The 17,218-nt window shown below is 31.9% G+C and overlaps 1 protein-coding gene across 1 annotated transcript in view; it reads right to left on the bottom strand.

The window, feature by feature from the left end:
* Positions 1-17,218, bottom strand: part of DOK6 (docking protein 6) — a 709,371-nt gene that overhangs the window by 120,869 nt on the left and 571,284 nt on the right. Inside the window, exon 7 of the mRNA XM_074201732.1 lies at positions 6,105-6,222. Within this exon, the coding sequence (XP_074057833.1) occupies positions 6,105-6,222 (118 nt within the window). The remainder of the gene's footprint in view (positions 1-6,104; positions 6,223-17,218) is intronic.

The following is a 17,218-nucleotide window of genomic DNA, read 5'->3' as shown; positions in this document are numbered from 1 at the left end:
GGTTCAACAGAAGGTTAATGTATGACTGTGGAAAATAAAACATTTGTAAAGCCTCTAGGTTTTATTTCACACTCCACACCCCCTATTTTAAATATTTGAATGTTAACTCTTGTTATGCAAGAAGAATGAAATCTGTATCCTTAATTTAATCCCACAAGATCACAAGATCATGTTTTTCAGAGCTGGGAGGGAAATCAATGGTTATATGCTGTCCAATTCATGTCCTCAAAAGAATCCCCAATAGAATATATTTGACAAGTAGGCATCTAGTCTTGGCTTTAAATATCTTCAGTGAGGGTAGCAACCTCCAGTTATGTTAGTATGTGCCTGATGCAGGACTAGAATTCAGATCTGCATAATTTCAAAGTTGACTGGGACTAGTATTTAAAATGCTAATAATAACTCATTTTGATAATTTTTTTAAAGTTTGCAGATATTTTTACATGTATTATTTCATTTGTTCCTTATAGAAGTTTGGAGATACAGGTATTATTACTCCTATTTTGGAAATGATGAAACCAAGGTTGAAAGAGATATATGACTTCTCTATGGTCACACATATTGTGTCTGAAGCAGGGTTTGGAACTCAATTTTTTCACAAATTCAGCATTTCCTTGCTTCACATATATAAATGTAAATGTTTATTAAGCATATATGAATGACTTGGTGGGCAATGAATAGAATTCTAGGCTTAAATCCTTCTTCCTGAGCTTGAATCTGGCCTCAGACACTAGTTTTTTGACCGTGGACAACTCACTGTTTGTCTTAGTTTCCTCATCTGTAACATGAGTTAAAGAAGGAAGTGATACACCATTCCAGTATCTTTGTTAAAACAGCTCCAGATGGGTCAGGAAGATTCAGACACAACTGAAAGGACTGAATAGCACCAAAATGATATATGTTTCTATAGATATACATATGTAAATATACATGAAATATATTGATACCTCTACTTTTGCAAAACTGATATTGATGGATTCAGCTCAATAGGAAAAGACTTCAATTTTCTTTTTAAAAATTACATCTATGCATATTTATTTGGATTTGTATATGCAACCAATCAAAAAGTATTTGTAAAATATCTACTATGTTCCTGATATTGTGCCTATTATGACATTATTGTGTATGTATGTGTGCACACACTTACATACTATTTAATCTTTAAAGGGACATTATTCCAACTCCAATCTGATTTTTCATTCACTTAACAATTATATGTGTGAATATCTACATATAGATAGAACAATAGATAATGAGTTAGATGTAGATCCAAGATAGATAATAGATTGATGGTATAGAGGATAGAGTGCCAGATCTGACTTCAGAAAGACCTGAATTTAAATATTTCCTCAGATACTCACTAGGTGTGTGACCCTAGGACATCATTTAACTACAATTTGCCTCAGTTTTCTCATCTACAAAACATATATAATAATATCACATCCTTTTCAGGATTGCTCTGAGGATATAATAAGATAATAATTTTGAAGTGCATAGCATAGTGCTTGTATGTAGCGTTATGTGAATATAAATTCTTATTATTGCTATCAATGAATAGATGATAGATAAATAAATAGATAAGCATAATAGTGACACAGGGTACAGATAGATTAATAGTAAGTACTTAATGCTAATTGATATAGATACACATAGATATATATGTAAAGTTAAAAATCAAAACATTTTTACACATAATTAAATATTTATTCATTCTTACAAAACTAAGATTTTTTTTATTCTGAACATGGGGATAAAGATAGTTTCACACACCAGCTTGGTTTGTGGAATCTGGAATAAAGAACAAATAGCCTGGTATTCCTGCAAACTGAGAATCACATGGTTTAGGGAGGCAAATGATAGCAATTGACACAGGACAGGATTGCACTCAATCTTCTAACTTTTTTTCATTCACTGCCCTACTCTTCCCTAGTCAATGCCAGGCTACACAATGCCTCCTCCTGAGTGCTATCCCTCTTCAACAATAACAAAAAAGGTCCATGATGGCCATGGGCCATCAGCAAAGCACTTCATACTACCAGAACTCATCACTTGCTGTTGACCTCCTCACCTTGTTCTCTCAAGCTACCCCTGAGTTCTCCAACATTAAATTCAAAAGATTCACATAGACTTTTATGTTTTCCAAACCAAATCATCTCCCTGTTCATCTCCCACAGCACTGTCTACTTCTTGGTTTAAAATCCAATTAATTTGTTCTTGGTTCTGCTTCATTCTCTCTCTCCTGCCCTTATGTCTTTTTTCATACCACCCCTTTGCTTGGAATAGATTCTCACTTTCCTGTCTGCCAAACTATTCTACTCTGATCTTGAAATTCATTTAACTTAGGAAACCTTAAGGGGGCAGGAATTGTATATTAATTATTTATTTTTGTATTCCCATTAGCAATTTTCATCAGCAAAATTGGTGCTTGATAAATGTGGAAGGAAGGAAGAAGTGGGAGGGGAAAAAAAGGAATGAGTGAATAAGATGGGAATTGGAATAATACTTTCTCCTGATCAGTTTCTATTAAAATAAAATCTTTTATTAAAATAAAGTTACTCTTTTTAGGAATTCAAATTCAAATTAAACATACCTATTAGCACTTTATGTGTGCAGAATATTGGATGATGCAATAAAAATATACAGAAATAGAAAACTTTCTTGAATTTTATAATACAATAGAATGTAATATACACAATAGCATGCATAAAAAAGAACAGGAGAAATATTTGAATGTGCTACAAAGGATCACTCAAAGTATTTGGAGCAAATGATCATTTTTCTCAGCTAGGTAATAAGGTAAAACTTTAAAGGGATATGACCTTTCATCAGGGCTTTGAGGGTTATACCAGCATGTCAATAAATGTGGATAGAAGAGTAGGGAAATTGTAGGCATTCAAGAAGAAAGATAATACTAACACTTTTCTCACTTCTGTCCCCTAAAATTATTATTTTCCTTCAAGGATTAACTCAAATGCCTCTGGTTTTCATGATTCCCTTAATTGTTAGTTTTCTTTATTTCCTTCATTCTGTATTATCCTATTATTCTGTACCCTGTGTCACTATATGCTCACCCATTTATTTATCTATCATCTATCCATTGATAGCAATAATAAGTTTATATTCACATAACACTATGTACAAGCACTATACTAAGCACTTCAAAATTATTATATTATTAGATCCTCACAACAATATATTTTCTTTATTTCCTTTAATGATCATGCATTTACTTAGCCTTTTACATATTACAGAAGGGGACAATATGAGCAAAAGCATAGTTGGATGAAAGCACAGACTGAGTATAGGGAATAATCTATACTCAAATTCAGTTGGGTATGAAGTAGATGGTAGTAAGTAGAATGAGTTTAGACTGGACAAGGTAGAATGACAGAGGGTATATCTTAGAGACAAAAGCCCCTAGCAGAGGGAAGAGAGGTAGTAATTTCTTATTTTGGTGAAACAGGATAATATTTAATCTTTCAACCAAGATCCAAAGTTTATCTAAAAATCTTACTCATTTATTGCCATGATCTAACCCCTTACTGAGTGAGAAACAAAAATAAATATCACATAGAAATTCTTGTAAATTTTAATAATCAAAAGATGTTGATTTTGAAAGATAAATAATTGCTTATGATTTATGGATACATCTTTATCAAACTTATTCAGCTATATTTAGAAAGTATAACTTATTTAGTATGTTTTGACATGATTTAAAAGCATTGGACAATACATTTATCTATTTTCAAAAGTGTAGAAAATGTGCTTTGGAAATTGGATGGATAGAAAGGATAAAAATAGCGTAATAATTAAGAAGAATATGAAAACATCAGTTGATTTGCTTTCCAAATATCTGACAAAACTAGGCTAACATTTGCTGAGGATTAACTCCAGTATGAACTACCTATATCCATGCTATCATTCCTAGAATGCTGAGTCACTAATATCCCTTCATGAAAACAAAATGCCAACCAAATTTGCTTACTTTACTCTTCCTTGGACTCAAGATTCTATAGTTTCCCACATACCTGGAAAATATTTAGCTATTCATTCATTATGAATTTATTAGGAGTCTATACTGTGAAAGTAATTGGATTAACTACTGAAAATATGAAGAGAGAAATGAAACAGTTTCTGTCCTAAGAATATTCATTTTCTATTGAGAGAAAAGAAAATGTGCAAGACAAATAAATGCAAAAAATTTCAAAAAGAAGATATTAGCAATACTTTCCTAATTACCATCTCTTAAAATCACTACTCACCTGTAAAAATTTTCTCAAGTGTCACTTCTTTTTCTGATTTCTTTAATTTTTAGTGTTATTTATTTCCTCTTTTAATGATCATGCAGATACTTATCTTTTTACATATAGCAGTAAAATGTAAACTCTTTGAGGCTAAGGACTGTTCAGTTTGACCTTTACATCTCCAGTCCCTCACCCATAGTAGACATTTAATAGAAGCTTGGATAAAATTGTGATATTTATCATGAATACAAGGTTCAATCAAAGGGTTTAAGGGAGGCATGATAATTTTCCAAGTATTGGAGGTGTTATCATACATCAAAGAAAGATTAAAATTTTTCTATTTTGTTCCAGAAGACAAAACTAGTAACAATGGTTGGAAGGCTCAAAGAAAAAAAATTAGACTTTGGGGAAAATGAAAAATTTCTAACAATTAGAGATTTCCAAAATTAGAATGGAATTATTCTCATTGGGATCATCAAGTAAAAAAGAATGATGGCATATGGTGGAAAGCATTCTTGTTCAAGTTTGTTTTGGACTGGATGGTCTTTGGCGTCTATTCTAATTCTGAAATATATTGATTCTGATTTCAAAATAATGGAAGTTCATCCTTAAATCACATTAACTATTCTAGCAGTGCCCTTAACCAAGTCCTGAAATTATAGCAGATAAAATTTCTCATCAGTAATCTTATCTATGTCTTCCGTCTTCCAACTCATCTTGTATGTATTGCATATAAGATTTACTGTCTATAAGACTGCTTTATTTAAGGCTGCTAATTCATATAAAATTAAAGATTTTGGAGGAAATATTTTAGAATTCCAAGTTTAGCTTCTTTTTTATCTTTTTTCTTCTCTTCCTCCCTCTCTCATCCCCTTTGTCTCCCTCCCCCTTCTCCTTCCTTTCTCACTCCTTCTTTCCTTCCTTCATTCCTTCCTTCTTTTTAAATATATGTTAACTAAGATCAGATCCATTTTGGATTTCATTTTACTGAATCTCCTTACTCAGTTTTAATCAGCATAGATAACTTCTTTGCTATTAATTTTTTGAATAAAAGACATTATTAATATATTTCATATACAACAGGGCTGAAAGACATTTTAGAAATCCTTTATTTCAGACATTTAATTTAAAGATGTGGAAACTGAAGCTATATAATTCATCCAAGGTGACACAGTGATCCATTAGCAATGTCAGGATTAGAACCCAAGTCTCCTGAGTCTATTTTGCCTCTTTTCATTTTAGAACAAAACAGGGGATTGAACAGAAAACTCCCTCTTTCTTACAGAAGGAATATAGGATCTGATACCATTGGTTAATTACTTTCTATGTATTCATTTTATTCATCTAATTAGTTATTCCCATGTTAGTTAATTAACCACTCCTCTCCAGGGACTACACTGAAGCAAACATTCGCCCTGAATGGCTTCTATTTGAGACTATGGCATCTTATGTAAGGGGTTTTATGTAGATTTTATTACAAAGTCGAAGTCAGTCTCCTGAGAGGATATTCAATCCTATTAAGGAGTGGAGATGCCAAGAAAAAGAATGTTTACAGAACCTAGCATGAAACAGACCTTATTGTTAGTTCCCTTTTAGCTATTGATTATTTATGCTGTATAGTGTTTTATCAAATTTCTGAACCAAATTGACTGTTCAGCTGACGCAATGATTTTGGGGACAATTTATATTTTTAGTCTTTGAAATTATAGTTTAAAAAAACCCATAAAACTCAGGACTCCCCCTGGGGAAGGTGACAGTTGATGAACTAAAATTCAATGCAAATTAAAAAGTAATTTTCTTGAATTTTGCCCAACAGGAAGACAGCTAATGGAGGTGCACCTTATTGTCTAAGTCACTTGCCTTGTAAACTGTAGATTTCTCCAACACTATTCTGCCGTGTGATATGGTGCCAGTATGCACTTCGAGGGAGGGAGATGGACTTGGATAATGTCATTGGTTCAGTCAGACTGGTTTGAAGCTGAAAAACAAAGCAGGCACATCAAGAAATACATCCATTCTTTCACATGATCTAGCAAATGTTTTCAAAGTGCTTTATATAACTTTTTGGCAAATTATCAAGTTTTTTTTTTCCCAAATGAATAACTGAGAGAAAAGATCTTTGCATTTCTAAATGTTATGCCTTTCTTCTGATATTTGGGATACTAGAATCTGCTATGGACTCAATTCAGAATAATCAAGGAATTCTTTATGTAAATAAGCACAAGCTGTTCCAGATTATACTCTCCTGATTTCGGCAAGTTCACTACATCCAAAGAACTCCACACACATCATGCTATACTTTCTTCCTCCTCTTCTTCCTCCTCTTCCCCTTGTGCATTTAGTGCTGGGACTAGTAATCAAATTTACTTCATGCATCTGATAGAACCTGTGTCAATACATTCCTCTATAACTTCACTCTCAGCATTTCTGTAATTTTTCAGACCAAAACTCTTCTGCATGGTCACCATCCCCCTACATGTGTTGTCTTCCTTTATTGAAATGTCAACTGCTTGAGGGTATAGACTGTCTTTGTGTATTTTTATCCTCAGATCCTTGCCACATAGCAAAATGATTTTCTCATTGATTCCTTCATTTGTTCATTAAATGCCTTCTAAAATGCAAAGTTCAAGAGACAAATGTGGTTTAGAAAATGAGAACTGAATTTGAATTAAGGAACTCCCTATACTAAAGAGATATTCAAAGCTCCCTTGCCTGTAAGATTTGGAAATGGAAGGAATAGTAGAGATCACCTAGTTCAGTCTATCATTTTACACATGAAGAAAATGAGACAGAGAGATTAGTGACTTATCAAGGTTTATATAGAAAGTAATCAAGGCAGAAGTCCACTTATTTGCTTTTCTATTCCAAGCCTTATGCTAAGTTACTCTTATTTATTAAATACCATTCTACCTCTTTGCTCTGGCCCTCTTTTCAGTCTTATTCCAATGTTCCTTGGCATGAAACAATCATCCCTGACTCTTCACTTCCTCCTTTTATCAACATCATTTCTATAGCATCTCTTTGACATTGTGGACTTTGGGGTCCTTTTCCCATTTCTGGAATAGACTTTAGATTCACCTTTGCTTATTTGAATCCTTCTCTTCCTTCATTCTAAGGCATCATTATCATTTCCCTATAACTTTTGCTTACTCTCCCACAAAAATTCCCCCTTTTCAAATATTCAGAATCACAGGAACTCAGAACTGAAAGGGATCACATCATAGCTCAACAATTTTCTTACTAATATATTTGACAAATGATCAGCCAACTTTTGTTTGGAAAAAAACTCTATTGAGGGGAAAGCTACTATTCATCACCCAAGGTAGTTTTAATTGCTGTTCAGTCATGTCTTACTCTTTGTGATCCTATTTTGGGTTTTCTTGGCAAAGATACTGTAGAGATTTGCCATTTCCTTCTTCTACTCCTGTTACAGCTGAGGAAACTAAGACAAACAGGATTAAATGACTTCCTTAGGGTCACCCAGTTAATAAGTATTTGAAACCAGATTTAAACTCAGGAAATTGATTCTCTCTGATTCCAGGCCCCACACTCAATCCATGGAATCAACTATTAAGGAGAAAGCTACAACCAATCTACCAAAGTAGTACATTTAATATTTAGTTGGCAGTGATTTTTAAGACATATCCTTTTCGTTAAGTTTAAATACATCTCACATTAAATTCTACTCATTGATCCTTTCTCTGTTCTCTAGTGAAACCAGAACAAGGCAAAATTCTCACTCACATGATGGCAGTCATGTTTCCTTAATTTTTCTCCTGTCCAGGAAAAACATTTTCAGTTCTTTCAATCAACTCTCCTATTTCTAATGTCCACATGATTTTGAATTCTGAAACCCTTCCTTCTGGTAACAACTGCCCTATTTATTTCAGATGGCTCACTTAATGAATTCTTGAGATCATAAAGCAGCAAAAGGCCAGTTAGTTTAAACAGTATCTCAAGAAGAGTCCTGACGTTACTAAGTTTGACAAGGGTATTCAATTCTCTGCCTGAACACTGAACTATAGTGAGGTAGCCCACTACACCTGAAGCAGGTCAACATTAATTCTTAGGAAGTTTTCTTATATTGTCTAAATTTGTCTTTTTACTACTTTAACTCATTGCTTCTAGCTTTGACCTCTGGAGCTAAGTAGGATAAATCCAAACTCTTTTCTACATAGAATCTTTAAAATAATTGAATTCAGATATCATGTCTCCCTAGATTCCAGGGTAAACATCTACAATTTCTCCTATCAATGTTCTGTAGTTCATTAATGTTTTCCCTAAAATGTGGTACCCAGAGTAAACTGTTACTACTCAGTTAAGGTCTAAAGCACTATGGATGATGACAGAAATACAAAGATGAATTTAGATGTACTCCTTAAGGAATTTAGACTCTAGTGAAATACATTTATTATTTGAATTTCCCCAAGGAATATTTTAAATATAGAATATTTCTTCATGGACACATTTTTAAAGATTTGTTTTGAAAGACAACTTTCTTTTTAGGACTATATTTGAAGTTAAAATAAACAATAATCCCCATTATAGGAACACTAGAAAGTGGGTAGAATGACCATAGATGATAGTTTTTATTAGGTCTTAGATATTTAGTTAAAAAAATTCCATTGGTAATTTCACATTAATTTCTATTATCCTAAACTGGGTATTTAAACTAGTAACTCAGAGGTAGAATGACATAGTGGACATCCTTAAACCCAAGGAACCCAGATTCAATGAAACAATCTTATACTCATGGAGCCCACATTGGAACATGGTGAATATATTTAACATTTTAACAAGTTTTATTTTAACAAGTGAATATATATATAAGTATATGAAAAGATATGTTTGATATATGTGATTATGTTGGTTTAATTTCTGCTACATACTTGCCATGTGGCCCTGGGCAAATCACTTAACTCTTCACTGTATTAGCCAGTTTTCTAAGATTATAGCTTATTTACAAAGTTCCAAGACACTTTGACAGAGGGAATTAACAAATTATAAATAAATAAAATATCAAGTCTAGTTTCTATTCCTTTAAATTGTTCAACATGCATATTATGATCATTTAACTTATGCTATAGATATCTGCTGATAGGAAAATAGACAATATTCAATGGACAAACATGCAACAAAGTAATTTTTTTTTCAGAGCTGATATTAGGATCAGTCAACATAGGGTCATAGACATGGAGTTGGAAGAGAACTAAGAAGTCATCTAGTGTAAACTTCCCCCACCTCCCATTTTATAGAAGAGAAAAATGATGTATCAGAGATGACATGACTTGCCCAAAGTTACATTAAAAAGCAATCAACCAATCAGTTAACAAACATTTATTAAGCTCCAACCTAATACACTAATAATTTATGAAGTACTTGGAAAACAAAACCAAAAGTAAAAATCCTTATCTAAAGAAACTTACATTTTATAATTGGGGACAATTGTATACATACATATATATATATATATACATATATATACACATATACATATATATTATGCAAAAGTATAATTACATGCATGATTAAATATTTATGTGGATATAATATATTTTAATATTTTCATTTCATCTGGTTATTCATTACCTGTAACTATTATATTAATGTTTTATTTATAATTATATTGTGGAATTTGATTAGTATATGGACTATGATTCTAACTAAAATTTTTCTTTATGTTGAATGTCTATATTTTTTTGAACCCTGGTCCTTTAACTCCAACTCTATCCCTTTTCCCTTATTAATACTTATTATTACAGAATCAAAAATGAGCCCAGTCCCTTCTTTTTGCTTTAAAATTTTTTTTTAGATTTTTGCAAGGCAAATGGGCTTAAGTGGCTTGCCCAGGGCCACACAGCTAGGTAATTATTAAGTGTCTGAGACTGGATTTGAACCCAGGTACTCCAGACTCCAAGGCCAGTGCTTTATCCACTACGCCACCTAGCTGCCACTTTGCTTTTAAATTTTTATCAAAATTCATATGCAAGTATGTTTCAATATCATGGATTCATTTTGTCCAATTATTTATTTTTCTATTACTTACCATTCTCTCAAATATTAATCATATTAGTTTTTTGGTGAATTTTTCATTTTTAAATATAAAATGAGAATAGAAAAAAACACCATATATACAAAGCAGACCCTAAGAGAAGATTCAGTACAAAACAATAAATTTACATTTTAAGAAAACCTATATGATGTATTATACATTATTGTATGTAAAATTGTCAAAATTATTTTTTTCACTCCAACAATGATCTTGCTTAATCATACAGTTTAAGGCCTGATATTGCTGAATACACCTCCCCCTACCCCATTTCTTTCCAGAAAGTTCTGGAAATTTTGTTCTTCTTATTTATTTTTGTTCTTATATTTTCTCAAATCAGTAAAATAATTACTTTAGTGATTTAAATGGAATTACATTGAATAGATAGATTAGTTAGGTGAATTGTTAATTTAGAAATTATATTTGCTTTACTTACATATACAATAAATATTACTTCAGTTTTTAGTTCTGAGTTTATTGGTACAAAAAGTGTTTTATATTTAATGTTCATATTGTTCCTGTGTCTGTTTTGGTAGGGATATGCTCAGATATTTTATACCATCTAGGTAAATTAAATGGGCTAAAATAATATTGAATAATATTGTTGGTATTTTTCACTTTTCATTAATTCTTTTAACTTTGAGATCATCATCATAATTCATTTTTGTAATATATTCTGAATATAACATATTGTGAAATTAGATTTTTTTTATCTGCTACCCATTTCTCTTTTATCCAGGAATTTGTCCTATTCTTAAGTTACAATTACTTGGATATGTTTCCTCTTGTCTATTTTTCCTCATTATCCTTCTCACCCTATTCACCCTATCCCTCCTCACTCCTCTTCTTTTCTTCATCCTACTACCTTGGCTTTCTAATCCTTAATTTACCCATCCTTCTCATAGTTCCTCCCTTTTCTCTTCCTCTCACCTTATCCCTTCTCCCTCCTAATTCTTTGTGAATTTAGAAGGCTTTTATATATACATACATACATGTATATATATATATATATATATATATATATATCCATGTGTATGTATGTATGCATGTATGGTTTCCACTTTAATCTATTTCTCATTAGAGAGAAGTTCAATTTTTCCTTTTTGCCTGATTTGAGTGAGATAATTACTCCTTTTATCTCTCCTTATATAATTTATTTCTTTAGAATCACCCATCACTGGGGTTCAGCCCATGATTTCCTTTCAAGCTATTAGAATAATGATGATAATTTGAAGAGTACTGCTAATATTTTTACATATATGAAGCAAACAAGTTGACCTTATTGAATCTCTTATAATTGGTCTATATTTACCTCCTCTTTTGTATGTTCTATTTTGAATTTTTTCTTATTTTCTAAGGTTTTTATCACAAAAAATTTGAACATCTTTGAGTTCATTAAATGTCCATTCTTTTCACACAGGATTAAACTTAAATTTCCTATGTAAGCTAACTTTGGCCACAGCTCCAGTTCGTTTGCTGTATGGGATGTGGTATTTTAAGACCTACAATCCATCATAGAAGCTGCTAGATCTTCTATAATCCTTATTGTAATTCTGCAATATTTAAATTGTTTTTTTTTCTTTTTTGTTTTTGATATTTTGTCCTTAACTGGGAGCTTTGAAACATGACTGTGGCATTTCTGTAAGTTTTCTGCCTAAGATATCTTTCAAGTGGTGATCAGTGAATTTTTTTTCTATTTCTAGTTTGCCTTTTTGTTCTAGAACTTCAGGACAATTTTTTTTTAGTTTTTACAAGGCAATGGGGTTAAGTGGCCTGCTCAAGACCACACATCTAGGCAATTACTGAGTGTCTGAGGTCAGATTTGAACTCAGGCACTCCTGACTCCAGTGCTGGTGCTCTATCCACTGGGAAACCTAGCTGCGCTACCTACCTGCCCTGACAATTTTTCTTTGATAATTTCTTTTAACACTGCATCAAGATTCTTTTTTTTTTTTATATACTGATTTTTAGGTAGGATGACTATTCTTATATTATTTATCTTCAATCTGTTCTCTAGATTAGTTGTTTTTTTCTCTCATGAGATATTTCACTTTCTTTTCTATTTTTTCATTCATTTGATTTTGTTTTATGATTACTTGGTACTTTAGATCATCATCATATTCCCCTTGCCCAATTCTGTTTTTGAAGTAATTATTTTCTTAAGTTTTTGATTCTCCATTTCCAGTTGGTAAACTTTCTTTTCATAATGCTTTTGATTTGATTTCATTCACAGACATATCTATTTTTCCCTTGATTTCTTTTATTTGATTTTTAAAAGTTTCATAAAAACTTTTTTTTGTGCTTGCTACCATTTGACATTTCTCACTGAAAAGGAGAGATTATTTTTAGCTCTTTTATCTTCCTCTGACTGATCTTCTCTATTCCCATAGCAACTGTCTATGGCTGGGTAATTTCTCCTTTGCTTACTTATTTTAATTTTTTTATTTTTTATCGGTTATTCACGTATTTAGGTTGTAGCCCCCCATGAATAGAAAAGGATGCCCCATTCCTCAGATCTTTCTTATTGTTATTTTTTGATGTCTGTCTCAGGGCCCAAACTTGGGCTCTCTCCTCTCTATTCCTAAGCTATGGTTATAGCTTGTAGCCCCATGGTCTTGCTCCCTGTAGCACCTTGCGGACTGTGAATAGTAGCTGTCCGCTCTGGCCCAGAAGTGAAACCAGGGCCTCTACAATCCTGCAAGTGTCCAGTGTCAACAGGGTACCTTCCTTTCACTCTTGGACTTAACAGGTATGTGAACTAAATCCTCTCCCTGTAGCAACAGTACAAGACGCAGCTAGTCAGCACAGAGCTTGTTGTTTTTTGATTATGCAGAGTTATTTTTCACTTCACTCTGGAAGATAAGTTATTTTCTGGTCTCTTCTCAAATTGTCTTAGGAGGACAACTGCTTTACCCCTTGTTTATTTCAACTGTTCTGAGACAATGGATATTTTGTCTTTTTTTTGTGGAGGAAATTTGGAGAGTTGAACTCTCCTACTGAACAATTCCTTCAAAAAACTCTCTCCCCAAATATTAATTTTACTACTAACATATTCACCTCTCCTCTCTAAGTATCCATAAGTCTAAATTAATTTATTTGAATTTTTGATCTTAGTGGTATGCTCCAAAAAAACAATACTTAGAAGTCATTTTGAGTTTTACATTTCTATGTCACATTCTTTGGCTGTTATTACATTGTTACTATCTATTGAAATAATTATACCCTATAATTCAGTTTCTTCTAATTGTGCTTTTACTGAACCAATCAATGATGACAGGCAGAATAAGATTTTTATGTGTCTCCAATTTAAAATTTAAATTTCTCTCTGCCAAATCATTAACCAATAGAAAAAAATTAATGCTGAGAACTATCACTCCTCATAATGTCATAAAGAATGCCAAGCATATTTCACTTATTTATATTTCAGCCTTTTACATCTAAAATATGATGTGGCAAAAACACTTCAAAAAAAGCAACAAAATGTAAAGTAGAACTTTTTAAGGAAAAAAAATGTAACAGATATGGTTTAATATGTCAACACAGATAGACTGTGAATTCCTATTTATTCCTAAAACCTGTCAGAGCACCTCTGTCTATGACCCTGTTGCTCTGACAGACTTGGGAGATGTTTTAAATAGAAGAGGTACCATAGCCTTGCTATCTTGTTACTCATCAACAGTGACAGCAAACTGACCTTTAGAACCTGAAGCCTGGGGTGTCCTGAGATAAAAGAATGACAAACCTAAGTTTGTTATTGGCAAATACATTTTTCTATTTTATAGGGAAGAAAATACACATTTATACAACACCTACTATCTGCCAGGCATTGTACTAAGGTTTTTTTTTTTCCAAATACTATCTAATTGATCTTCACCACAACCCTGTGAGATAGGTTCCATTATTATTTTCATTTTGCAGATGAGGAAACTGAGGCAAAAAGAGGTATAGCGACTTGCCCAGGGGTTGCAAAGATAATAAGGGTGGAGACCGTATTTGAATTGTGCTTGCCAACTGCCTGCCTTCCCAAAGCAAATATGTATATCTTAATACATATATGTTTGCACATGATACAATGATAATCTCCCAGTATACTTAAATATTTCTTTGTAAGAAAAAATTTTATAATTTTTTACTAATGTATTAATTTTAATTACTTAAATATGTAAGACTTAAAAAATTCACTCAACTTTTCTAACCTCATTTTTTTTTAACTGTATAGTCACTAGGTCTATTTGAAATTTTAACTCTTGTGATCCTAGATCAACCTTTCATCCTGAACAGTTTTCATTTTCAGTGCCAAAACCTATAGTTTGTTCAATTAATCTCTGTTTGAGGTGATGGTCTGTGTCTTAGAACTAGTTTTATTTGTATCTTATCTACCTTCTCAGTTGCATACTAGATGTGCCTGGTGGCTCAGTAGATTGACTGCTGGGTTGGGAATTAGGAAATCCTGAGTTCAAATTTGACCACAGATGCTTATTTAGGTGTGTGATCATTGAAACATCATTTAACCTTGCTTTGCTTCAGTTTTCTCAAATGGGGATAAAAAACACATCTGAAAGTTGTTGTGAGGATTAAATAAGATATTTGCATATGCACATAGATGATTGTTTTCTATTATTTAGATGGTTATTATTATAATTTTAGACCTTTTTTTCTCATTTAGGGACAAGAACTTTTTTTTTGCTTTCTTTCCAGGAATCAGTATCCTAATTAGCAAGACCTGATCTCAGGACAGAAAATTAAAAGCATAATTAAGCTTATTTACATTTCAAAGATTAAAAGCAACGGGTGATATATAGAGCAGAAAGAATTTTCTATTTTCATATAAGAAGGCATGCCATGCCTCAATAATCTCTTTTAAACATTTATTTTAAAGAAATAAGGACAACAGAATAAAATGATTGATGAAGATAAGATCAATGGCTCCAAAATCAACTGAAATGTCATTTTATATTTTCTCAACATCCCAAATAAATACTTCCAATATTTCCTTCATTATTTTATGAATGGTCTGGAAATTATTCTCAGGATGAAAGAAAAACTGATCTATTTATAATAACAGAGGAACTATGAAATTCCCAATTTTACAATTCCTAGTAGCATAGGAGGTACAGACATACTATAAACACAGATCTTTAATTAATGCCAGCAATCCAATTATTAGCATTAATTAGTCTACAGAGCTGTTCTTAGCATGCTAATCACAATCTTCCCTATGTCTTTTCCTTTTTTTAAGATTGGAATTTTTTCTCTATATAATGCATAATCAGTGGCTAAATTGAATTTCCCATAACACTAGAGACCTCTGCATTAATTTCACTATAATTCTTTCATTTTTATTCCTTCTTCATTTTTTGTGTCATTTTTTTTTCAGAGAAATATTGTCTTTTCCATGTTCACATGTCCCATCCACAAGAAAACACTAACATCAACACAATGGTTACTTTGTTGTTGTTGGATAAATTAATCAGAGAACATTTAATTTTAGAATTTTTTTTCTCAGATAAAACTAATCCAAACATTCCTCCTTTGTTCCTCAATATTTTTCAACTTCTTGAAATTGAAGTCAATAGACCTTTTGGTCAGAACATTTTAAAATCTTAGACTACTTTTTATGATTACATCTCTTCCTACTTCTTTCTCTTAATTTCCAAACAAGTTCAGAGACATAGAAAACATTATAGTCTATCAGGGATATCCTTAGGAACAGGAGTTTGGAAAAGCATTTATCTTGGAGTCAGATCTACAATCTTCACCATATATATTATTGTTTGTAAGTCATTTTACTTCTCTTAGACTTACTTTCCTCAATTGTAAAATGTAGGTAATAATTTTCCTATCTACCTCACAGGTTATATGAGTTGTAAACATTAGTTATTGAATTAGTATTATTAAATAATTGTATTCAATAGACTACTATTTATTATGTCATAAGCCATAAAGTACTCTTTTCATGTAGATTTAGGAACCAGCATGGAAGAAGGAAAGTGAATAATTTGGAGTTACTAAACCTTAATTCAAATCCTTCTTTGACAGTTTCTATCAAAGTAACTTCAGACAAGTCACTTAAGCTCTCTTGGTCCCTGTTTCCTTATTGTAATGAAAGGAGGTTGAGTGAGAGGAGTTCTATATTCTAATCTACCTCTAGAGATGTGATCAAATTAACTTAAGATGTTATAGATGAATTTTAGATCATGGTAATTCTATGTGACAGTTTAGTTTGTGATAATAGTGTTGTTACACTGCAAATTTATCATTTGTATTTTTCAGTATATCTTGAGATATGCGTAAGTATAGTGATTATCAGTCCATGGAAGATCTCAAGCATCTGATAAACAATTATAGATACTAGACCATATCTTGTTAAATATTCTGTAGGTATTAAATTTTGTAGTCTTTATCAATGTATTACCCAGTTTCTATGGTATCTTTGCCTTATCTATTTTTGTTATTGAGTCTAGGGTCCTTAAAGATAATCCATTTATAATTCCTTGTGGTTATATACTGGTCTCAAGTTGTTGTCATAAATATCTTTTTTTTCACAAACAAATTTGTAATCATTTGTCTTGTCATAGGTTGACCTGTGCTGATTAGATTCATGCAACTGTTTGAACGACTTTTGAATCCATTTCTTAGTCTAATAATTTCATAGACTTCTTTTAGAATTAAGCCATTTTTGGTTTAATTTTTTATTTAAGAGTCAAAACTACTTCATCTCATTTTAATCTGTAAATTCTAAGTAGTTGAGAACATATTCCCATCATTCAATTATTTATGGACTTAAAGACTGCACAAAAGTTTAAGAATCATTTGATGACATGACATGACACCAAACAAGATGTATATACCAATAAGGTGTATTATTTCATTATAGGCCTTGTGGATCCTATTTGAACACATTGGAATAGCTTGAATGGAAAGT

This window comes from Macrotis lagotis, chromosome X (assembly GCF_037893015.1).
Source record: "Macrotis lagotis isolate mMagLag1 chromosome X, bilby.v1.9.chrom.fasta, whole genome shotgun sequence".
NCBI lineage: Eukaryota > Metazoa > Chordata > Mammalia > Peramelemorphia > Peramelidae > Macrotis > Macrotis lagotis.
This window is presented reverse-complemented; position numbering and strand designations above follow the sequence as displayed.